The 24,733-nt window shown below is 37.4% G+C and overlaps 1 protein-coding gene across 1 annotated transcript in view; it reads right to left on the reverse strand.

Moving 5' to 3' along the window:
- VPS13B (vacuolar protein sorting 13 homolog B) overlaps window positions 1-24,733 on the reverse strand; it is a gene marked incomplete at both ends in the record, with an annotated part of 485,525 nt that overhangs the window by 86,182 nt on the left and 374,610 nt on the right. Inside the window, 2 exons of the mRNA XM_081996267.1 lie at window positions 8,510-8,920; window positions 20,188-20,325. Coding sequence (XP_081852393.1) covers window positions 8,510-8,920; window positions 20,188-20,325 — 549 coding nt within the window. The remainder of the gene's footprint in view (window positions 1-8,509; window positions 8,921-20,187; window positions 20,326-24,733) is intronic.

The raw sequence follows: 24,733 nt of genomic DNA on the forward strand, positions 1-24,733 counted from the left end.
ATAGGTTTACATATAACTATAATATAGTTATATAAGCATTTACCAATAATAGGAGGCTCCATGTTTGTTAAATTGCCCTGTGTGCATAGATCTATTTGTGTGTATAGAAAAAAAAAGAGCTGGCTCATCTTAATAGATGCAGCAAATACATTAAAACAACTCTTGCCTTATAGCAACAAACACTTAGTGTTTAGTCACAACAGGTGTTAAGAATAAGTTCTGTTATTTTTCCTGGTTCACAGACAAAGGAAGAGACAATGCTTTGACATTAACTATGGACTTTCTGCTTTCAAAACCATTTAAAAATACTGATATTTGAATCAACTCCAAATGAAACAAGTAGAAATGTAGCAAGAGTTTTTTTTCTTTCTATTATGCTCTGTGCATTTGCTCTTCCTTATATAGCTACAGATCCTGTTTGGTTCACTGCACTGTCACCTAATACAAGACAGAGCATGATTGTAAATTGGCAAAATTCTATATGGGAAAACATTTTTAAGAAAATGGAAACACATATTATAATAAGTACAGCAAATGGCACTGGACTATAGTCGAGCTATCTTTTGAAAAGCCTCTTGGAAGCTGGTAGCTTTGCTACAAACCGAAGCTCTAGGAAGAAAATTGGTTTTCTCGTCTTGGGGCAGCTCAGAAGCGAGACTGCGCCCCAGAGCCTGCCAGGCTGGTTCAGACTGGGCAGGATGCACGTGAGCGACGCGGTCTGCACCGACCGCGCTCCCAGCCAAAGGATGGCGGTGCTCTTTGAGGGAAAAGTCCAGGCTCTCCCATGGGCCCTCCATGCCTGGGCAGCTGCAGGTTAATTAGTAAGTGGTTTTCCTTAGTACCTTCTGCTTTAATGTCAGACATGACGAAGGTGATAATCTGTGATATTTGCTTCTGAGCATTCACTCTTCGTATTTGCAACTTCAGTAGCTGCTTAAATGTTGCCAAAGATACTGACAGCTTTGAATACGTAAATATGTTCTTATATCTAATATATGGGTACAATTATCTACATGATTTTTTTCCTCTTAAGAAAACTTCAGATACATCACGTAATGAGTAGTTACACTACAGTTACACTGCTCTGTTGACCGGTATCCTCTACGAAGCAGCTTCTGAGAAGAAAGGGTAACAAAGCTAATTACAGGGGAAATACTGCAGTCAACTTAAGAGTCAGCCAATTTATTCAAGTCTAGAAACAGCAGTAGCACACAAATGGTGAGCCATAAAGGACAACTTTTCAGGAGAGATTTAGTTAACAATCCACTGACCGTGCTGGATTTCTCATTAGTGCAGAGCTGAATCTTATGATAGTTCATTCTCCCCACGAGAACAGTATTTACCTATTACCAATTAATATTCTTCAGTGAAAGAGAGTTTTTCAGCATTACATGGGGACACGTGCGGGCTCTGTAAAAACACGAGATGTGTAACACACGGTAAACAGAAAGTAATGATCTTAAACAGGCCAAACCCTTGAATTCGTCACTAATAAATGTCCCCATGCATTCAGCAGTCCTGGCTGCTGGGAGCCTGTTTTCTTCAAATACTTCAAACACTAAAATCCAGGAACATTTATTATTTTAATCCATTACAGGCAGTGCTTGATTTAACTTTATTGGTTGTGGTGGTGGTAGTGGTTATAGTGGGGGTAAAGCTATGTTCTTTTACACATCATTTCAAAAGGGCTTAATTATATTTTATAGCTTGGGCCAGGAATCCTGCTTGTTTTGTGTCTAACAAGGTTCAAATGGAGTTCAGGTCAGTGATGAATCAGAAGAGAAGTCAAAGATGGTTATCTATTTGAAATGAGCTCATCTCCCTTAAAGAATAACTGGGCAGGTACATCATGTTCATTACACTACTACATACTAAATAGCTGAAAAATCTCAATTCACTTGTTGATTCGGTAATTTTGGATTTTGTGATGCCTGATCAGAGAGGGCATATTAAAGTTACGATTTAAAGTCATTTTCATTTCTGGTCAAGGCTGCCTTAGGTACACGATAATTGGGACTACATTTGTAAAGCTCTATATTGCCCTACCTTTGTCTAAGTGGAGAAAAATGCATAATGGAAAACAACAAAACCAGGGGTTTTTTTTGCATCTGTGAGTCCAGCTTTCAAAACTGAGTGCTATACTGCCATGAGTACTACCTGGTTCTTGTATCATAAACACTTTATTTTTAGATATGAGCAGTTCTCAGAAAAACAACTAACATTCTTACTCCAGCTTTACAGATGGTCATGGAGAGGTTCTTCAGTTAAAAAAAAAAATCTATGTATTTTCGCATCTTAATTTTAGGTGGTTGGTTGAAAACTTTGGTTTATTTTCAGGAGATAGCTGGTACGTACAACAGGTAGTTATAAAGTTGTAGACACTTTGCATTACTGAAAAATCAGACATTGAATGGCTGCACAGTAAATGAAGCATTACAAAATAGTGGATGCTGCTCAAAATGTAGCCCTTTATAATTGCCGCAAGGTTGAATTAGAACTACAGCTTTGGTGTCCTGCTCATCTGCTCTATGGTTGATTCACTGGATTTCAACTGCTTTAATAAACTAAATAGTCCATGAACTAGAGGGTAAAAATAACCATCCTGAAAATAGTGCCTGGCAGCACCTGAGCTGTTTGAACCTCTATAACCCAGTGAATTATGCTTGTGGAAGTCCAAGGCTTGGCAGATATACCTAGGACATAGAAACTGAGCAGGTTTATCTGCACTCTTGGGATGTGGTTCCCCAGGACTAAGGTCAGTCCAGGTCCAGGCTCCTACATCCCAATCTTCTCCTCCCTTCAATCCTCCCTTCGATCCTTCCTCATTTCTATACTTCTCTGAATTCTCTTTTGTGCCAACATGGTCATTAACATGTACCTGTCCAGTGAGCCAGCTGAAGGAGATGATCTTGCTGGAAATAACTCACTGAACAGCTGCCCAAGTGCCAGAGCTAGCGCAAGTCAGAGTGCGGAAATGTGCGGCCAGAGTAACCGAACCTTCCTGTGGAATTGCACCTTCTGTTTGGGAAGTAAGCTGCGGATCTCATCCCATAAAAAATGTTCTTGCCATAGAAAAAGAAGAAATGTGTTGCCAATATGTCAACAATTTAAACGACTTAAGAAACTGGTCCTTAAGACCGGGCAATAATGCCTAATCTCTGTGTTCTGTACCTCACACCGCAAAATGTAAACTGAACTGGAGGAATTGCACAGAAAACACAAAATGTACAAAGAAAACATTCAGCTTTCACTGTTTTCTGTATTTCTTCACGAATGTAAATATTCTATATAATTGACTACCATGAAAACGCTGTATCACCTACTACTGCCACATACAGCACTGGGATCCACCCAACAAAATAAATTCCAGTCTTAAAAAATATGCAATTACTTTCAGAATAAAAACTGAAGAGATTACAAAAACTAGCGTATTTGTTCTGAATTGAATTTCATTTGGAGTCTACTTTTTAAATTCAAGTTATTTCGACTGTAAATGCAGTTCTACAGAATTAGTGCATACTGGCTTGAATCAAAAACCTACAACTAACTTCTTTTCTCCACCCGCCCCCCCCCCCCCCCAAACTTGTTCGTCAGTAGCAATTCTGAACCCTGTTACAAAGTACCAGTAGGGAACCTGACCAGGATTAATAGTGGTACTCAGTCCTGGGATTAGGTGGTGTCTTGTTTCATGGATTCTAGGCCATCTGTTCTTCCCTCCTACATTATACTCCTGCAGAACTATAAACGCACCTCCACCTCTGGGACTATAGAAAGGAATTAGAATTCTTCTGCTTTTCATTATCACAAGATTCAGTAACTCATTTCATTGTCAGGATAATCCCCTTTTACTCCTTCTTTTGCGCTTGCAGGGTATGCCAAAATGACAAATAAAATCCCAGATGTTAGAGACCTGATGAGGTCTCCACCTTTTCTTGAGTGTTGGGTTTAAGCTACTTGGGACATGGTGTCAAATCTGACAGGACCCTGATGCCCACACCCAATATTCATTAAGGTTTGTTAGTGATTTGTATAGCTGTCTACAAGCCGCACTTCCACCTCAATCCTCAGTGGCCATTTAAATATTTATTTTGTCCTCTGGCTTTTACTGACGAAGAATTAATTTCCTATTGTTCAAGTGTTGGAAAGAGTTTATATTTCTTTCTAAAAGTAACAAAGGTCTTCTGGGTGTTGTAAATGGCTTGTTGCTGCTGCATATTATTTTAGGTAGTCATATCTAATTTAATGTTTTATTTCCCCATGGGCTAACTTGCATATCTGCAGCATCCAAAGGCTATGACAACGCCTTAACAGACTTTTCTCGAGGGAGTCAGTTAACTCCAAAATGAAGTTTGGTCTTTGCTCTACACCAATTAATAGTGCATTTAATTTTTAATATTTCAGTAAAGTATCTTAAGTATGTAATTTCTTTCAGGTTTAGTAAAAATACTTGTGATTATCATATGCTCAACTAGTGTTTACTTTTTCCCCTCACTTATATGCTAAAGTAATCATCTCTGCATACGGGACGAAGGGCTGGGGAATTCTGTCTATGATCTTTGGAATATTTTATGTCCGTAACTCTCTCAGTTCAGACACTGAACAGCAAGACTTCCCTCCTGTGTCCAGCCAGAGCAAAATAAGGCTCCACCGAAAGGCTACAGGCTTCTTGCTGTCTTTCACTCTGGGGAGAGTACAGCCCTCAACTTCTCTCATTTCTCTGCTCTTTTGGCAGGTAGGTAGTGCTAATTTCAACGCCAAACCTAAATTAACTGAAAGCCATATGTTTAGAACTGCATTCTATTGCCTAGTATTTATTGCTAAAAATTATTTCAACCTTAACGGCATGTGACTCTTCTGGAGTGAGCTACATACCTCAAGTGTGATACCAAGCAATCTCAAATCTGACGGGCACCCGAAAGCTCTAGCCACTTTGTAGAAGATGCCACATACTTCAGAGGACAAAATCACTGAACCAGGTCTAACAATAGTTCTTGAACTTGCGGTTTTCATCAACAGTACAAATAAGCTGCCAAAAATGAGCTAAATGTTTCTTATTTGCTTGTGTGAAATGGGTACAAGTTTTAACTTGTAATTCTAAGCCACGAAATATAACATAACTACAGATAATGACTTTATTTAACATCAGTATGACTTAAACTCCTGCCCTTAAGGGTATCAGAAACAGGTACTGGTAGCCTCTTCTAAAGTAAAATTAGTACTATCTTTTTTTGGCAAAGTGATTTTGTTTTGGTTTGTTTTTGCCAATACGCTATGTCACATTCTACAACAGTATTACTTTACTAAAACCAAAATACTCAGGATTTTACCGTAGTACAGAGGAGAACATAAGTATTCTAGCAGAAATAGTAACCGTGTTGTTATAAGAAACTGTTGTATTAAAATATGAAAAATGATGAAAAAATGCAGTCCCTTGAGAGACTGAAAGTTTGAGGTTGTACAACAGTGCAGCAGGATATGTAGAAACGGAGGTGTTTTAATTTGATCCAACTGCAATGTGAGTGTTCCACACTTACAATTTATTTTATTAGAAGTGAAACAATTCAACTAATTATCCCCTCTGTTTTTTAGAAGCTACAACTTTTTACTTTCATAAGAAATTAATATGAAAAACTAAAACAGAAGGCCTTTAGCTTCCATGATTAAACCAGGAAAGTCTAGAGGGAAAACTGATAATGAAAAAAAATACTTATATGGCAAGCTGCTTTCTTAATTTCAGCTAAAAAAAAAATCGAATCATTACACAGGGTCACGCACTTTTGTTTTCCCCCTGTAAGGGAGGAAAAATGCCGACAATACATTTTTGTGAGGTTTTTTTTGCTAAATAATTCCTAGCAAATAGGATTCCTTACAAACCAACTTCATCTCCGACATTAAAACTCATCTGGAAAAGGGGTCGTTTACAGTTTATAAAACACTGCCACATAAAATGTGTAAAAAACCGTATTTCACTAAAAATAGCTTGTGTAAGTAAGGGATTAGAGTAGTTTCTACTGCTATAATTGTTCCTTTGTAGTTTTTTCCATGATGTTTTTGAACAGTGTTTTTAACTATGTTTATTAAAGTCAGCACATCAAAAAGGATCAAAGAGAAAGCTAGTGAGAACCAAAGAAACCCCAAGCGTATTGTGTTGTCTCACTGGGGAGTTATGCAGATTCAAGTAAACAAGTGCAAATTGTTGAGGTTTTAATGAAAATTTTCTACAATTATTGTATCTGAAGTCATTCTATATAATAACATCTGTACAGCAGATGGCCATACTGTACAAAAGGCAAGCAATGCTCCTTTTTCTTCCTGTTTTAACAGTACATCTGAGATGACTACTTTTGTCATTGTGCTTAGCTTGGTTCAGCAAATAATTCGTAAAATGCAGCTGCTGCAGATGGTCACAATAGTTATTTGACTGTAAAATCAAAGACACAGTGAAGTATTTGTGTATTAGTTTCATTCTATTAAAAAAAAAATCTGACATTAACCCTGTTCAGCTCAAAAGGTATAACTATAAAACCTTTTGTAAAAAGAAAAGTAGTGAAGAACTGACATATTTAAATACTCCTTGCTCCCAAGACACAGCTAGTACTCTTTTTTGTAACTGAGTTAGCTTGCATAATGTCTTTGCAATAATAAAACAAATCTGGTTAGTAACTGCAGTATTCTTCTAAAGTATTTTTCACGCAAGACTGTAATACTGTTTCCCCCACATGGAGTAATTTATCTTCTTTCGTGAAGTTGTAATTTCTACTTTGGTTTCTATCAGCACTTTAATTTCAAATTAATAATTTTAAATAAAAATCCAAACAATTTATTAAAAGAATTTTTGACAGTTTCAGTCAGTTTTGTGGAAAGTGTGTCTTTTGCACTTCTTGAAACTTAAAACAATTTATTGCACCGTCGAAACAGCATGCAAAACCTCATGCACATGTTATTCTATGATTTGATGTACTTTCTTTTTATAAAGCAAAGATAAGGCAACTTTAACTGGAAAAAATGTGAAAACAGTCTGTTGATGTCTGTTATGAAAGTCCTTCATATAGAATAACTAATTTCCACTTCGTTAGATTCAGCATCAGTATTGCTTTACTTAAGAATGCTTGCCAGCCTACAAACATACCGAAGATTCATGTAGAGCTTGTGACATGAAAAATAAAGATTGGCTTCCTCGGATTGCCAGAAGAATTAAGAAATAGAATGTTTCTGAGGCTTAACGTGCAAGGCAAGGTATGACCTCCTTCTGGGAGGATGAAAACTCCAGCGTAAGTGATATACACTGCTGAGTTTGCCAAATTGCTTTATAGTACAGAGACGGAACAGGCTCGGCTTTGATATATTGAAGTTTGCTGTGGACACCATAATGTAGCATGGGACAGATAATGTATAAATGATAGAGGAGAAGTGATGGAAGGAAAAAGGATTATTACACAGAAAGAAAACTAGAACTATTTAAAGGATATTAGAAAGGCATTTTACTCAGTTGCAGTGCTTTCTATACTAGGGTTGCGATCCGACTGGAAAAGCGTGGGAACGCAGGCACTGTTCCTGCCCATACTGCTGTTTATTTATGGACATATCAAGAGTTTCAGGCTCCAGCACTTTCACAGGCTTTCATGTCCTACGAACCTTAAATTTTTCATTTTTAACTTTTAAAATAATAAAGAAGCACTGAAACTTGCTGGCCTGAGGAGAAATATTTCTGATGAAAAAGAAATAAATCACCACCTCCCTTGGCCTACAACTTGTTCCTCTCAGCTACAGGCCACTTTACCTCGCAAGCTACTCTGTCAACTACCTACATCTGGCTCATCTCCACATCATGTAAAAATACCACCTTACTGATTTTATTAAAAGACTAATAAAACAATTTACAAAGACACTCAAAATGTCTTCATTTTAAATGAGTCTCTGGCATCCTGTTAATTGTACTCGGGGTGTAAAATTTCCTTGCAGCTCTGCAGTAATGAGGCTGGAGAACCCGTTTTCCCTGGGTGACTCTCAGCTGTGCAGAGGAAGCATGTAAAAATATAAAACTTCATAAGCCTGGAGGAGAATAATGGTATGACCCAATATTTACATAGTAGCATATGTCAGTGCTCTGAACAATTATTTTTATATTTTTTAAAAACAGAAATATAGGGTCCTAACAAGAAAAAGTAGTTATAGAGTGAAAACTGTCAAAATTTTGCTCTTTGAAGTGTGTGTTGAATTATCAGAATACCAGACTAGTGGTTCTTGTAACCACTACTCCAGCCAGTATTCCGTCAATAAATTAGTAATTACAAGCTAGAGGTTATTAACTACAAAATTAAGCACTCTTGGGTGCTGCCTCACTGAAAGAAAAACTCAGGTAATGGAGTCTATCAGGGATTTGCTATTTACTGGTGTGGATTTATGACGTTAGCTAGAGGAGTTCCCCTCAATGCCCCATGCTTTAAAATAGTTACTAGATGACCATTTGAACAAATCAGTAGTACTTCCAACTTTCAAAATCTCTTACCTGCACTTTTATGTCCACTTTTAATATTCAGGCTCCCACTAAGGTTTGACGAAGAGACTATCAAACAAGGTTTACTGGGATGTGGGATGGTTTCCATCGAAACAACCATTTGAACGGTTTGAATGGAAATTTTCTGGAAGCAGGAAAGAGCTCGCCACAAGTTTTCTTGCACTGAAGCCTTTTGCGTGGCACTGGTGTGTGCTGCAGGTAGCAAATCCTTTGTACAGAGGTGTTTGGTTATCGAATTGACATCTTCCTCTGGAATAATGCCGGCTGACAGAGCGGTCTCCTTCCTGGGCCCATCATCATCATTTGTGGTTATGATTTTCTTCAAAAACTGGTTTATTTGATCAAGTCTGACAAAGCTGAGATTTGCTTTCAAAGGTTTTGATATGTCCACATTTATGTCAGCTGTAGGAGACAATTGGAGAAATATAAGACGTTATGCTGCAATTATTCAAGCAATGGAAAAATATTAAGCATTTAGTGGAGATAACATTATTTCTACCACGTTTCATTAAAGGGACTGAATCAATGCTAAAATATAATGAAACAGTATTTTTAAGAATAAATCTGAATTAAAACATAAAGAAAAGTTACTATAAGCGATCTTCACTATACACAGTTTTAAAGGAAGAAACGTGTCAGAATGTCAGTCTTATTTCCTTGTTTCTTCCCAGGGATCACCACAGCTATCTGAAAGACACACACTTTATTCAAGTGGGTAGGAGGGTAAATACATTAGTCCTTTTGTGTCAGAATGAAAATATACTTCACATTCTCTTGAGTTTTACATCTAATAGAACTATTTGACTAAACTCCAAAGCCAACAGCGAACACTTTCAACACATTTAAATGAGTGAATAACATGTGTATTCTGTTGTTTCCTACACAGCTAATATGCGGTATTCTTAAAATGCATTTTCAAACTGAAATGTGAAATAAAAAGCAAATATAAAAACTGAGATATGTTTAGATTTCTTTGTTTTCCAGGGAGACTGGAATAACCTAGTATTTTTAAAATATTCTTTGTCTGCATACTAAAGGATTTTGGTACTTCCCAGACTGCTAAATGTCTCTCAGAATTTTTAGAAATCACAACTAATATGAACGACATTAATAATAGTGATATTTCTAGTAGCTGAGATGTTGCAATTACCAAGATTATTTCACAGATAGAAAGCTGGATTTTATAATGGTTTGAACTTATTTCTGTGCTGCTATCTGCCTTTTTATCAGTACATTACGCATTACAGAAATCCAGATTTAACTTAGTCTTAAAAATTTTTAATTTCAAATTTAGCTTCCTCCTAGTAATGAGACAGCTACTTGGGCAGGGGGAAAACTTTGCTTTTCACTTTGCTGTTTGATTCCCACCACCCTACCCCCAAGAACCAAAAATTATTACAATTCTGTGCATATATCTTAGCTAGATTTAATGTTCAAAGAAAACATCACGACTTAGTTTCAAGTTTCACTATAAATATATATTGGAAACACTGTTTGTAGAAGGTTTTACACAGACTAATGAATATTTCATCAAAATTAGGACTTAGTTTCAAGTCGTCCAAGATCATGTTCTACTTTTAACGCTGATGCAAACCCATGAGCTCGATTCTCCCACTCTTTAGGTATATTACAAGTTTTTACCACAATGATAAAGGGCTGCAGAAGCAGAGCTTCGGAGCTGCTCTTAAGCATAGGCTTATCCTGACTTCAGAGAGTCCCAAGCACATGGCAAAGCCATTTTCTGATGCCCCAAAATATCTGGGGGGTCTAAATTTTATTTAGATGCTTTAGTATCTGAATAGCTAAGTCTCTGAACTTTAAACTAGCACTTTTTTCTACAAAAACAAGAGAAACATACTAATGGCCATGTAAGATTTGTTACAGCTGAATTAAAAACCCCAAAACAATCTTAGAAAAAGTCTGTAGAACTCCACAAGCCACAGCTAACTGAAATTTAAGACTGAAAAACTATTTTAATTGTAACTTACAATTTTAATTAATGGTTTTCTGAAAATGCTTTCTCTTGTGTTAAAGCCTTCCACGCTGAACTAGGAACTGTGGCAAACACTAGCTAACACATGGCCCTAGTAAGAAAGCAAGTATCTTTGAGTACATTAGAAGAGAGCAAGATTTTTAGGCAGCCGAAACCACACATGGATCAACTTGGAAGATTCTTCAAGATACTTATGTACTGATATTTTTAATTAAAACCAAGGGAAGAAAAATATCATAACACTTCTAAAAATAACTCCACCCTTCTTGGCACTAGAAAATACCCCAAGACTTAGCTGCTTTTTGCACACATCATTGGCCCTCTCCTCCCTCTGAACAGAGAAAGGAGAGTTATGAAGAAAGTAGAGACCCATGTGACTTTACGATATTAATTTACTTATAATACTCAAATGGAAAGGAGTGTTTTTCTAATGAAATGTTTAAAAAAAAAACCCAACAAAACCCAAACAAATGAGCAGCATTTTAAAAATTACACAATTTTGAAATCCAAATCACACTAGGATTAGGGTTTCTGAACCATTTAAGCACTTTCAAAAAATGTCCCTTATCAACTTAATTTTCTCATTAGTGATACAGTAATAAAGGAGTAAAATAGAATGGATGTTCTTGGCTTTGCTACATAATTTAAGTTCATCAGTTCATAAGTTAGTAAATGAAGAAAGGACCGTTACTGCTTGGTGTGACAGCTTTCACATCTAACTTCTTTGTCAAAGGCACATTTTATTGCCAACACTTTCCTGTGGTAGTATAGCCCAGAAGAGGAAAAAAACAACAAACAACATTACAACCCAAAAACTGATTAGACACAAGTTGATACAACCGGTGTCAAGCTAAAGCCAAAGAGTAAACTGATTGAGAAAGATGTAAAAGGAGATGAGTATGAGAGCAATAGTTCTCTCTTGGGCTTCCTCAGGCCGGGGCAGAGAAGACACAGGGTGCTGGTGAAGCTCAGTGGTGGAACATGCATGGCACCTGTGGTCCTGGACCTGTGTTTCATCACTGCTATTAGTCACTTGTTTCCACAAACAACACGCTGATCCACAAGAGCAATAAAAAAATGGACACTAGGACACCAGAGAAAACCTCCCTGTTTTCTGTTTGGAAACAGCAAGTCACACAAAAAAATGTTGTCGTGACTGATAACTTGACAAACGTTTGTATTAAGTTGTTATTATCCAGTGAATTGGCCCTGACAGAAGGTGGTGGCAGCCAGAAGCATAATTGCAGAAAATGTAACTCCGGAACCTCCACTGCAAATATTTTAACTATCTCATAATGACATAGGTTATTTTTACAAGTGGGGAAAGATTATGTAAGGAGATTCTTTGGCATCTTAAGTAAAACGTTAAAAAAATAAAAATCCAATTGAGCAATCAACATGTTTTTAGTCTTTGCCCTATTAAATACTTTATACTTAGCACTGTAAAAGAAACTTCAATATGTCTTCTAAGAAAAACATATTTAAGTGATGGACAGAAACAGTGAAAACTGATGAAATGCGAAGAGCTATTTATAGCAGTTGATGAAGATAGATGCTCAGCAGCTTCTCCAGTCACTCCAAATGGGCTGAAAAAGAGATGTTACAATGTAAACGGTCACCTAGATGCAGCTGGAATAAAATTTCCAGGGTGCAAAATCCAAGGGTAACAGTCTTTTGAAATTATTTTAAACACCTCGGGAAGCACACCACACAACACTGTGCAGATTCTGTACTGGTAGGAAAACAGAGTCTCCTATTCCAACTCTTTGAATTGTCCAAAATTACATCAGAATCAGGACAAGGCAAAAGGTAACTCAAAGCTACCTTTAACTCCTCAACTACGTCATTCTCTCCTTTACCTACTAGTGACTGGCTACCAAAATTATTCCCCAATGCTTCCTTTAGATTTAAGACATGATAGCAGTAACTTATTTTGTCAGGTGTTACCTATTTCCGGTAAATAAATAGTAAAAAAATTAATGTGCTTGTAAATAGATTGTGTTCAAGTGCGTTCCTTCTGGTTATGTTTAAACCAGACTGAACTAGGTGACATCAAAGCAATATTATTACAGGGTAGCATTTGAGTGTAGAATTTGAATTGTTCTTTCTCTCTCTCTCGATTTCTTTACTACAGCTCTTCAGATTACCCAGTAAATCCATGTCTGTCAATTATTACTTTCTAATTACCCTTCACAACTTTCTGAACAGCTACTAGGAAACAGAATGATGAAATAAGTATTCAGTTAAAAGGAGATTAGATAAATATAAATAAATTACACTTATTATATGCTCCCACCACACCAGGAGATGACTTAACAGTGAAAGGAAAAGAATCACGTTGCAATAATGAAATCAGAGAGGGAATTCAGGTCCCAGAGGCGATTCTACGGAGTTTATGTTAATGTACACCTTGTGGGGGACCAAAAATCAACTGGAATAGTTTCCTGAAAACTGTTTCCAGCTATTTTCTCATTTAAAAAGCTCCAACTTCACTTGACCCATTAGTCATCATATTACTTACATTTATTATGTATTTTGAAATCTATTACAAAAACCCAATGGATTCAATATGGCCTGTTTGAATAAAATCATAACATCTATAAAAGAAAACCTATAAGCAGCACTCTGAAATTTCTGTCTGAAACAATTTCTTTCTTTGTCATTTTATTACTTAGAGCTTCAGATAAAAAATTTCAGGGTTATGAGTATTTTACCCTTGTTCTCCATAACATTCAGATTTGTACTGTGAAGATATAATTTTATTCTGTGAACTCAGGATAATGATATTATTCAAAAGGACTTTTTATTTGGTGGGCTAAGGATGAATACGCAACACAAAAATAACAGAGCTCCTAGCAAGTTGCTTTAGGTCAATCACAGCTCTTACTGAAGTCAGTGGGCTTATTCTAATATATGCCATAACTTAATGTACACCAGGTTACTATTTCTATAACTAATAATAGTATACTCTTAAACTGAAAAACCAGAAAGTAAACTCCATGAAAATTATTTATAAGCTTTATTTATACGACTGGGATCTTTTCATGGACTATGAGAAATGTTGAACTGTGAGAGAGAAAAATATGGCATTTTCCAAGAATTTGTTCACTTCTCATACTCCTAATTCTGCAGTGGACTTTTTATTTCTCATAGCTATTATAGAAAAGGCTAGGTCTTTCATCCTCAGGTTGGACATGGTCTCAGTCTCCCCTACCCCAAGAAAGCTGTAAAATATTAAACTTCTTAATAAATAGTACTACTATAGAAGAAACTACGATTTGCCCTAAACTCTTAGCAGGATTGAATTTCCTAGTCCTAAACAGGAGAGGAACAGACAACAGGCATGAAATATTTTACCAGCAGTAATCTTTCTCTGGGAGCCACCCATCCTGATGTAAGGAGTCTAGCAGAGGAAATCTGAGGAAGGTAAAGGTAATCTTGAGCCCTGACTCTGATTTGGAGTCAGGGTGGCCTTTCAGTAACAGGGAAATGGCTGAATTGCAAAAATTAAGTTTATAAAAATAGGAAAGGGAGAGACATGTAAAGAAAAGACTAGCTGTACTGTTCTCAATTGTCCCTGGTCAGGCATCAAAAGAGAGACAAATTAAAAGAAATTGAAAAGCAAGGAGAACACAAACGAATTGTTTTTATCCTCTAATTCATCATTCCCAATTTGGATCAAGGGAAAAGAAGGAAGAAACTTGAGACAAGGCTTCAGAGGCCATCTGCAGTCCATCTTGTATTCTGCTTCTGTAAGACAGATGCCAATTAGTCTGGAAGAGGCTGGTAGTCACTGCTCAGTACTTCTACCTACTGCTGTCCGCATGCTTCAGCCCCACAGAAGCAGCTCTCTAAGGCCAATATGGCAAACTACAGCCGTCGGGGAGCTTAATCAACCTGAGCCATGAGGGATGTTCCCCAGCGGTAACGACTCCTACTTCCATGACCTAGTATGTCACTGATTATGCGAAGGTGACATGAAGATATTCACAGCTCTAGCTAGCCAGTGCCTGGGTTTGAGGATCTCAGATAAGGCTCAGTGTTGCAATTCTATTATTTTTCTTAAATTGTCACAACTGAACCAAAATAAATTGTTGTAGGTCGAGAAGACCAAAGATAGCATTAATAAAGGATGGAGAGTTACTGCTAGTCATAGGATATTGTCTGAAAGGAAGCAACTGTGCAACTAGCAAATATATTACAGAAGTGTGCCAAGGCTTGGCTGGCGAGGCCAAAAACTATAATGTGGGCACTGGGAGACACTACCATGAAAGGAAGACCCTAGCCAAGGGAAACATTAAGTCTCTCAACAAAGAGTCAGGGAAGGTGAGGCACAACACAGTGAGATCCAGGTCATGGAGCAGGTTTATGGAAAAGAAAAGAACCCATAAATACTAACTCTTTATTATCTGATGAATAAATACATCTATATCAAGAAATATGGGGGGGAGGGGAAGTGGATTTCTGAGAATTGGGCCAATGTTTGAAAAAAGTTTTAAAAGGAATGCCAATACACTGATAAAGAAACCAAGAAAGTATTTTCAAACTTATCCATGTGGCTTCAATGTGCAGTCTTCATTTTCAGTACTTAGGCATTTAAGAAACTAAATTTCGTTTAAACTAAGCATTGTAGACATTGCTTTTAGAAAGGCGCTTTGATAATTTTACACATTATTACACTGATATTACAGACAATAGATATGTCAAAAACAAAGCAATACCTACAGGCTGGTACACCTGTTTAGAATATTTCTCTTTGCCCTCTTAATCAAATAAATATAATTTCATGGCTACAGTGTCAGTGCTTTAAAAACTTGTTTGTAAAAGAGCAAAGGGAAAAAACCCTACTAGAAAGCTCAAAGTTTTGCAAATGACCCAGAGTTAATTAGAAAAGTCTGCACCCTGGCTAGTTCCCCTTCTCACGTGTCAGCTCTCATTAAATCAAAAAATTCTCATTTCAAAGTTAACAAACACCATGGTTAACAAAACTGTTAAACTGGGATCAAGTGGGCACATTCCTAGGTTTATATATGATGTCATGCTAAGCAGCCCACAGCTGAACTTGCAAGTAGTATGAATGATTTTTCAATATATTAAGTATCTGATCTAATGCTAATTTTCTCTCTATAGGCTAACTGTGCTGGGAACAGGTGGCCCTGCTTTCAATTACGGAGGGCTAACATGCCAGTGTGAGGCCTGGATTAGTTCACCTTCTCACAGGGAATTTGCCTCGGTTGGGAATGGATTTATTATGGCTTCACACATGGAACGGAGCTCATGTCAGCTGAGGGCAGTGATACATCATATGATTCAAATTAACCTGCTGTGGACTGTTCCGCAGGGCTGATATTGTGTATTAAAATGACGACATTTTTAAAACAGCTTGAAAGAAACCAGGATTGCTGAAGTGCAATGGTTCCAATTTGTTCCAACTAATCTATCACCTGCTGGAGATATTATTCTAGTGGGTTTCTGGTAGCTGCTATTTTCCAGGTTTCTCCAAACCACTGACCTTGCTAATGGATACAGTTGTTGCCTTTGCGAACAGGGGGAAAAAAGCTGGAGAGAGTGCCATGGTGCAGTTTTGTCCCTTTTTCTGTGTAAGCCTGGACAGATCCAGCGCTGTGCCCCTCGCGGTGTCCAAACCGTGCCCGGAGGGACTGGCAGGACCCGCCCTGGTCCCCCAGGTCTCACTTCATCTTCCAGTGGGACACGGTATTTCTTAGCTTGTCTGGATAGTTTCTTCTGTAGAAATCAGTTCAAAAGGCGAAGTATCAAGGACCGCAGTTACTTCACACCTATCCTAATGTCTTCCCAAGAAACTGCGGGAGGAAAAGGACTTTGGCATAAACCATCTGTATTTCGCGTATATAAGTATTTTAAGGCAGTTTGTATGAAGCTGACTTCATAAACATGTTTCGTCTCATTTGCATGCAGAGAGAATACATCAAAAAGACAGCTTTTGTAGCTAAGACAGCATAGTTGATTAAAAAAAAAAAACACTCAAAGAAAGGACTAGAGGGTAAAGAGAACACGTTTTCAAAAACTGTTAAAACAAGATGGTCATATTTGTTCCTCACCTAATGAATAATATCTAATGCTGAAGCAATTAATAGTTCACGTGTATGTATTAGACAAGAATTAGATGTACAATCCAGTAACAGACTGAATATAAAAGAGAGAGGGTCATGTAAACTGATGTAGATAGAATTTTAAAAAATTTAAATAATTAGTTACTGTAGAAAGAGAAAGAATAGTCCTTTAATACATTGTGGGGTTAAAGTTGAGGTCTGTTCCCACAGGCCTGATGATGAATGCTTATTTCTCCTAGGATCCTATTACCTTAAATCTGGAAGAAATATCATTTTTCTTTAGTTGCCAAAAATGTACAAAATAATCAACTCATGTGGCAAGAAGTGCATTAATGTATCCTGTTATTCTCATTTAATTAGTGGTTTCCAAGTTTAGCTACTTGCTGTAGTTTTTTGATCTCCGAGCTAATATGGACTGACAACCTGGTTTCCTGTGCGGTGAAACCATATGATTTTTCTATGGAACACTATCTACTTATCTACTTCAGCTGACAAACTATTTACAAGGAGTACCGGTTTTATCTAACAGCAAACACTGGGAACCACTTGCAGATTTTTTTCTTTTAACTGCTTGCATAGTAGTTTGCATCATAAAACACAGGCACGTTTGATTGTTATGTTTGAAATTTAACCTCAGCACACCAACAACGTATTTGGTAAGAAAAATGACATTACAATCAAACCACTGAACTTTGAACACTTAAAACTTATACAGAAAACTGTAGTTATCCCAACTGCTACATCCAGATTTTTGGCTGCATAGGCACAGCTTTTAAAAATGTTCTAACTTTTCAGAACAGCGGGTCAGCTGTACCCAACAGGTAGCACCTACTAGTGCATCCAATGCATTTTAATAATTTACTTACTGCAGTGAGAAAACATATATACATAAATATGTATTTCATATGAATATGAAAACACACAGAGTATGTCCTCAGGGAATACGCCAGTTAGTAGCAGCAGCATTTGCCAAATGTTCACCAAAAAAGAGTAGGCCTTCGAGGCCTGCAACATAAGCGTACTCCAGCAGTGCATTTATTTATTCAATTTATTAACTGTGATGTCTCCCATCACAAGTATCGTTTGTCTGGTGACCTTACAAGAGCTCTCAGGAGTTTTGCTGAGGTTCTTGTCCTCAATGAACAGCTGCCAGCTTAGTTAGTATCTGGTGATGTAGACACTTTCTCCAGGCTGCTGACGGCCAAGCTACCTCGCCCTGGAAGAAGCTGTGGTTAGAGGATTTCTTTCCCCGCAGGAGAGTTAGTAACTTATTTTCCAGTAGCCTGCTGAGGAGCTGTCAAGTTTTCATAACTCTTTGCATGTGCTGTTCTGACGCAATCACATACGGAAAGCGCCTTCCATTACTCATCCAATGAAACCTCCAGCCCCCAAGGAAGGCTTCTTTGTAAAGGTTAGTTTATTTGAGGATCTCATACTGGCAACAGCTGAGGTTAGAAAAATCTGCAAAGGAATGCAGAGCTGTTTTGTTATGTTACACGGGCAAAACTTCATTAAAATTCAGAGTAATTACTGTTGAGTCATGTGTAACGATAGTTCCAATTAGCAGCAAAAAGATGATGAAAAAAATGCCTTTTGGCTAAGAAGAGGAGGAGATCTCTGAAGTCTTATATGCTTTGAGAGAATAAACAGACTGAAGTTTATGATGCATTAATTTATGATTTTCAGTTCCTGTGTGAATTGTTGAGAATGGGGTAGACACTGAGACTACCTGTGAATATATACTTTGCAAGCTGGTACCAACTTCCATTTTGCTAGTTTAGTTAGAAGTCTGTCTTCTGATAGGAGAGCATCAGGGAAACACCTTCAGGTGTATAAGAAATGAAATATAAAGGCTGCGCCAGAAAACTAGGAACCTTGAATGTGGGAAGGGTCTGGGAATATGGGAATCTGCCAGATGTGGGGAGAGAGGACACAAAAGAAGGGGGCGGAGGGAGGGTAGAACGTAAAAGGAAAAAAATCTGGCAGCAGTGACCAAAAGGCCACTGATAGTAGGTGTCTCTACCCTTCTTGTGCTGGTCATGATTAGAATGAAAATCTGCTATTATCACCAATTAATCCTTTAGTTCATATGGCAGTAGAACATGCAGTAGGTCTGAAGGTTCAAAGTCCTATTAATGAAGCCAAATAGGGATCAATGTAACCAAAGCTCTGCATTGTCAGGTGGTTTTAAAATCTTCTCTTAAAATAATGCTTTTAAGGCAGTACAGAAAAACAAAAAAGAGGCAATGATGAGGTTGTTCACATACTTTATTCCTTCCTCAAGGCTCCTGCCTGCCTGCGTGCAAAAAATGGATTTTCAATTTACTTAACCACAGTATTTATAGTCAGAGGGTAAATATGCGTCTCATTCTCTGGTTGTTCAATTTGATGTTCTGGGGTCTGATACGCAGAACTGATTACTGCTTCACCCAAAGACAATATGAACTGTGTTTCCAACATCTAAATTTCCATATTTTTAACTACGTTGGAAAATGAAATTTTGTGTTTTAAATTGGTAACTTTAATCTAATGAGAACACCTTGAATTTCCCTGTGCCTCAGTTGCCTTTTGGGAAATGGCGAGAGCATACTATTCCATCACCCATAGGAGGTTTGTGCAGGTAAATTAGTATTTCTGTATTGCTCAGATCCTAAAGCAGTGAGCAATGCAGAGGAAATAAGTAATTCTGCTGAAGAGACAGGTTTAGATAGTGTGCTGTTAAGACTGCCTGAATAGGTAACTGAATGAATAGTACTGAAGTTATTAGATGACTGATAACAGCTCATTCTGTGTGCTAAGTGAAGTAAGGATATTCAGGGGAAAAAAAAAAAAGTTAGACAATTCAACAAATTATAACAAATGTGCATAAGAGAAATTAATTACAATGGCACAGGTAAATGTAAATGTATTTTCTAACTTTTACTATAACCTCAATTACATTTGACATAGTGATGTAGTTATAAATACATAATTTTCAAAATAGAGAATGGATGACATACTTCAATTTGCAGGAGTTTCTGACACTCTAGGAGTGAAAGTTCCAAGTCACATTAATTTAGGTAAATGCTAATAAACCTTCATACTACACTACTTACATTCTGTGCTAACTAAAGAAACACAGTATCACTATTTTTAAAATTTTTGAGTATCATTTAGATGATAGGAATTTGCAATGCCGGGTATCCAGATTCTAAAGAACCAAGAGAAGGCAGCTTACAAAAATCTTCAGAAATGTTTTAGAAGTCAGTTTGTATAAACATAACTGTAATAAAATTTTCGTTGTTCTAGGGCTAGAAGCAGGTAGGTTTCATTCCGTTGGAAGTTTGCCAACCTCAGCCTTCTTGAGGGGTAAAATTTCTAAATTTTCCTTGGGAAGAAAATAACTAATTAGACCTTAAACCTCCAACTGGTCCAGGACTGACCATTCTTCAACTTTGCTTTCAATTAAGGGTAATTGCTGGAGGAAAATTTCACATTCATTAGTAAGGAAAATAAAATTTTTCTGATATCTAATGTGTGTGTCTATGTGTGCGTATCTACAAATAGATTGCATTAGAGAATAGAGATTAAAGTGCAATGCTTACCTGGTCCATTAAGGAAGTCTTTAATTTGCACAATGATAAGAGGAGGAGGAATACCACTTTTAGCATCCACCTCCCCTGCTACTGTCTGCAGCCAAATCTGGCAATAATCCAGAGCTTCTGGTAGAGTCTTCCCAGGATCTACAGGTGATAATGACCATAGTCATTAATGGTAGTCCAGAAATATGACAGAAACCAAAATGCTACATACAAAATTGATTAAAGTTTAAAATATAACACAGTAAATAATATTCCTAATACTACTGTTATACACTGCATTTGTGCATACAGACAGATGCATGTGTACAACACTGCATGCATACATAGACAAGAGGGCAAAGCTGTAATTACATAAAACGTAGAAAATCTGCAAAAATACCTAGTAAAAGACTAAGACATCAGTTACCACAAGACGGCTTTAAATAGCACACAATTTTAGCTTTAATTATGATGACACTTAAGCAGTCCTTACAATGGAATCTGTGCTCAAAACCTGCTACTTCTAGATTGTATTTGCATTGCCAGGTAGAGAAAATAATAACAGAAGGATAAATAGTAAAGGCTAAAAGACCGGAATGCTACCGGATCTCAGGAACAGAGCATAACAACAATCTGGTTATATCATCTCTTCAGAGTTTCGCTCAATAGCTAATCAGTAGCTATCCTTGCATACCACCTTGAATTGTATTCCTTTGATCAGTTTATAATATTACAGTAGTACATTAAAATTAATTTCCTCCAAGTGCTACTCTTGTCTTCATTTTCCACATATCACAAATGGCAAAAACAGTACTGTAAAAAGGCTTTTTAATCTTTAGCAACTCATGACCTTCATTATAATAGTCCTCAATTCTGGCACTACAGGTCTTAAATTCTAAATAATCAACTATTCTTTATTATCAGGACTGCTATGTTAATTATTGAATGTCTGCCTCATCCTTAACGATTTAAGGAGTTTTTCTTTATGTTATTCTCTCCCATTTACAGTCAATTAAAAACTGCTGTAATTGCTTTATTTGAGTTTTACTGAATGGATTCCTTTCAAGAACAGTATTTACATACCCACGATTATAGTCAACATATGGTATCATGGTATCACAGTCATATGTGGACTGGGTATATAAAGTCAGCTTTGGAATTTGTATTTCTTGACCTTATCATGTGATTCATATAAAACTTGGCACATATGAACCCTTATGTGATTTCAAAGAACCTACTGAAACCAATTGATCATGACTTTAGATCTATATGGAAAAGATCAAAAGTTAGCACATTCTTCTGTTTTTATTTGATCAATTTTCAGGCAATGACTTTACAGCAGTATTTGTACTCCATGGCATATACATTACAGCCTTTCCTTCCCTTTATTCCCGCTATATATTTATAAAGTCAGCTCTCAACAGTTATTTAAGAGCTGTCACTGCATACAACAGATTTGTATATTTTCCATGTGAATTTCTACATTTTTATGGTTCCTAGCCCTTTCCTTTAATTACGTTAACCAGCGTGGTGTGGCACACTCCTTTTTCTATAGTGTAGAATTTAGGAAAATAAAGCTATAGTGTAGCTTTAGGGAATATCTAGTTTCCTGTGTCTGGAACTTGGCTAGTGTACTGAAAACAATAATAAAAAATCTTTAGCACCAAAGTACATGTCTTCTCCGAAATATAGTTTTGTAGTTGTTCTGAACATGGATGTTATCTCTGACTTGGTTCTATACTATAATATCCTGGTTTGTCCTAGTAGCTCACCATAAATAAGTAATACGCTAATGTTCTTCAGAATATATAGTGTAAAGCATTGTAAAAATTATTGAACATTGTGCAATGAACATCACTGAATCAAGTAAATTGATCTCTAAGTTACTGTTCCTTCAGAAGTATTAGTATAAACATTTAGGTGTACCAATATGGGGCAAAATCTTGCAATATGCCATTATTTTGTCTCATCTCTGAAAGGTATCATCACATACTGTATATAGCAACCTAGATCATCCACCAGCTTTTCAGAAAATCCAGTAAATTTAGTTAAACATTTCTTTTCAAGAATAAATTTATAGGTATTCCTATTACCCTAAGATGTGTTTTTGTTATAAAACACCTAATAATTATTTCAAAGTTGTAGCTGTTTAAAGATGAAAATCTCTCTGATGAAAAGAACTTACATAGCAGAAAATCCTTGTGTGACATAATACATTAGCTATACAAACACTGCCCTCAGGGCACTGGGAATTGCAGCGCGTAAGCACAGAATCAAAAACCTAAAGGAACCATGGGGCTCTCAGGAGATTATTTTGCTCTGTCATATCTCCAAGGAGCGCAGCACAGTGACCTCTTCATTACCTGGGGCACTGCAGGACTGGGATATATGAATGGTGAGAAGGACTCCAGAATTTACAGATTAGGAACACAACACAAAGAAACCTCAATACACAAAATTAGCCTGTGTCCAACAAAATATAACACTTTTAACCCAGCACTGGCCTTACTGATTTCAAGCTTTTTTTTTAATTTGTTTTGTTCAAGTGAAACTGTGTTATTCTGAAACTGAGATAATTCTTGAAGCAGGACAGTTGCATTGATAAAAGTTTGCATCACCGGTAATAATCCCAAAGGGCCATGCAAAGAACTAGTTTGAGTGCTTCCAAGTGCATAGCATATGGTTTATTTGGAACCTGGGTAATAGACTTGACTATACATCCAAATATACCAGATATGGATCAATAAAAAAGTTTTTACATAATGAGAAGAAAGCTAAAATCCAGAGGTTTCAAAACGGACCATGCTGGTGTAGATCTCAGAAACTTGAAGGGAGTTCCAAATAGGAGCTATATAATGTATCTAGGTAAGACAAATTAATTTCCCTCAAAAGTCAAAAGACTGAAATATGTGTGTCTTGATTAAAATACCTTCTAAGGTAGAAAACAGCATATGCATTTTCACAGGATTAAGGATCAGGAAAGGAATAAAACAGTATCAATCAATCAATCCCAAATCAATCCTATGCCAAGGGCACAGGAATCACCAGAGAAGCAATCAAATGAAAAAAGAGAAAGTTTAGGCTGAAAAGTTAGGAATTCCTGATGGGGAGAACTGTTAGAAAAAGGACTCTTCTCCCTCAAGGAAATGATGGAAACGTTCAGAATGTTTAAAAATATACTTGACAGAACACTATAAAATATACAATAGGGAACAATTATGCATCAGCAGGGAACTGGTCTGAATAATGTATTATAATAGGTCATTTCCATTTCCATTTTCTATGATTCTCCCAAAAATCAACACTTAAATTTGCAGTTATTTGTATAAAGAAAATGCTGGAGAAAACCCAAGGGATGCATATATAAGTAAAAGGAGAGGCTAGAATTACTCCACAGCAAGCCAAGAGAGAAAAAAGAAAGGCTTGAGAAGTGAAGAGTGGTGAAGATGGCCAGAAATTCTATCCTCTACACCACGTGAAAAATTTGTCTGTCGCAGCAAACGAAAAATGGTGAGACAACTGTCACAGATTGACAACCAAGACTGTAATTTAAAATCCGTAGGACTGAGAAGCTGAGGCCACCAATACGTCCATAGTCATGCTCCCTCCCCGCCCCTCCCCCCCCTTTTTTTAGGAAAGAAAAAAAAAATCTCTGGTTATTTTTGAATGCACCCAAACATCCAAAGCCACTTCTAGTCTTGCTAAGGTCCAGACCTCAGCTCCAAACTTCAGTTTCTGAAGTTGATTTCTAAACTTGATTTGAATTTGCAAGCTTTTGATTTCATCTGCTGTCCCCTCATTCTGACGTTAACAGCAGACAGCAAAACCCAAACTTCTGGAGAGAAGGGGACTAAAGGGAAAGGAAAGGGGAGAGGCGGGAGAAGTTTCACTTCTTGAAGATTTTCATTCTCCAAAATGTGGTTTTGTTCCGGTGTGTAGCTGAGCGCCAGGGCAGCCCAGCGGGCATAGCCTGCGGGAGGCTTTGACGGGGGCGGCTCAGCAGTCCACAGCACCCCAGCGGCCGCCAGGCAGGGGACGGGGCTACCGAGCGTCTGCGCGGGACGGCAGCTTGGCCTGTTCAGCTGGAACTTTACCCAGACCAAATGAGCACTGCAACACACTTTTATTTCAATGGATGAATCACATTTTGGTCTGCAGTCAATTTTAAAAGCCAGTACGATGCTGCAATCATCTCTGCGTTTCAGACTCTGAAGTGGAACGTTTGGTCTTGTTTTAAAAATGGTTTCCAATGGAATTTAAAGAACACAAGTGGGAAAACATTTCTACTAGCGTACTCACAAGTGCTGTGTCAGGAAGTTCAAAAATGAGCATTTAGAGTAACCTGAGGAATGTACATTCCCAGGCCAGCTTGACTTTACGGGTGGGGGCTGCCTCCCCCCATCCATGGATGCAGATGTACTGGACAATAAATACACTTGGAGGGGAACAGGTGACGTTCCAGCAGAACTCCCCCAGTGCTGTGCTAGGAACCAAATCCTCTAAATCCTCTCTCTGCCTTGTAGGAAGCACAGGCTGACAGAGAGGCAGTGAATCAGCCTTCCTGCCCGAG

Source organism: Phaethon aethereus, assembly GCF_964289735.1.
Source record: "Phaethon aethereus genome assembly, chromosome: 2".
Classification (NCBI taxonomy): Eukaryota; Metazoa; Chordata; class Aves; order Phaethontiformes; family Phaethontidae; genus Phaethon; species Phaethon aethereus.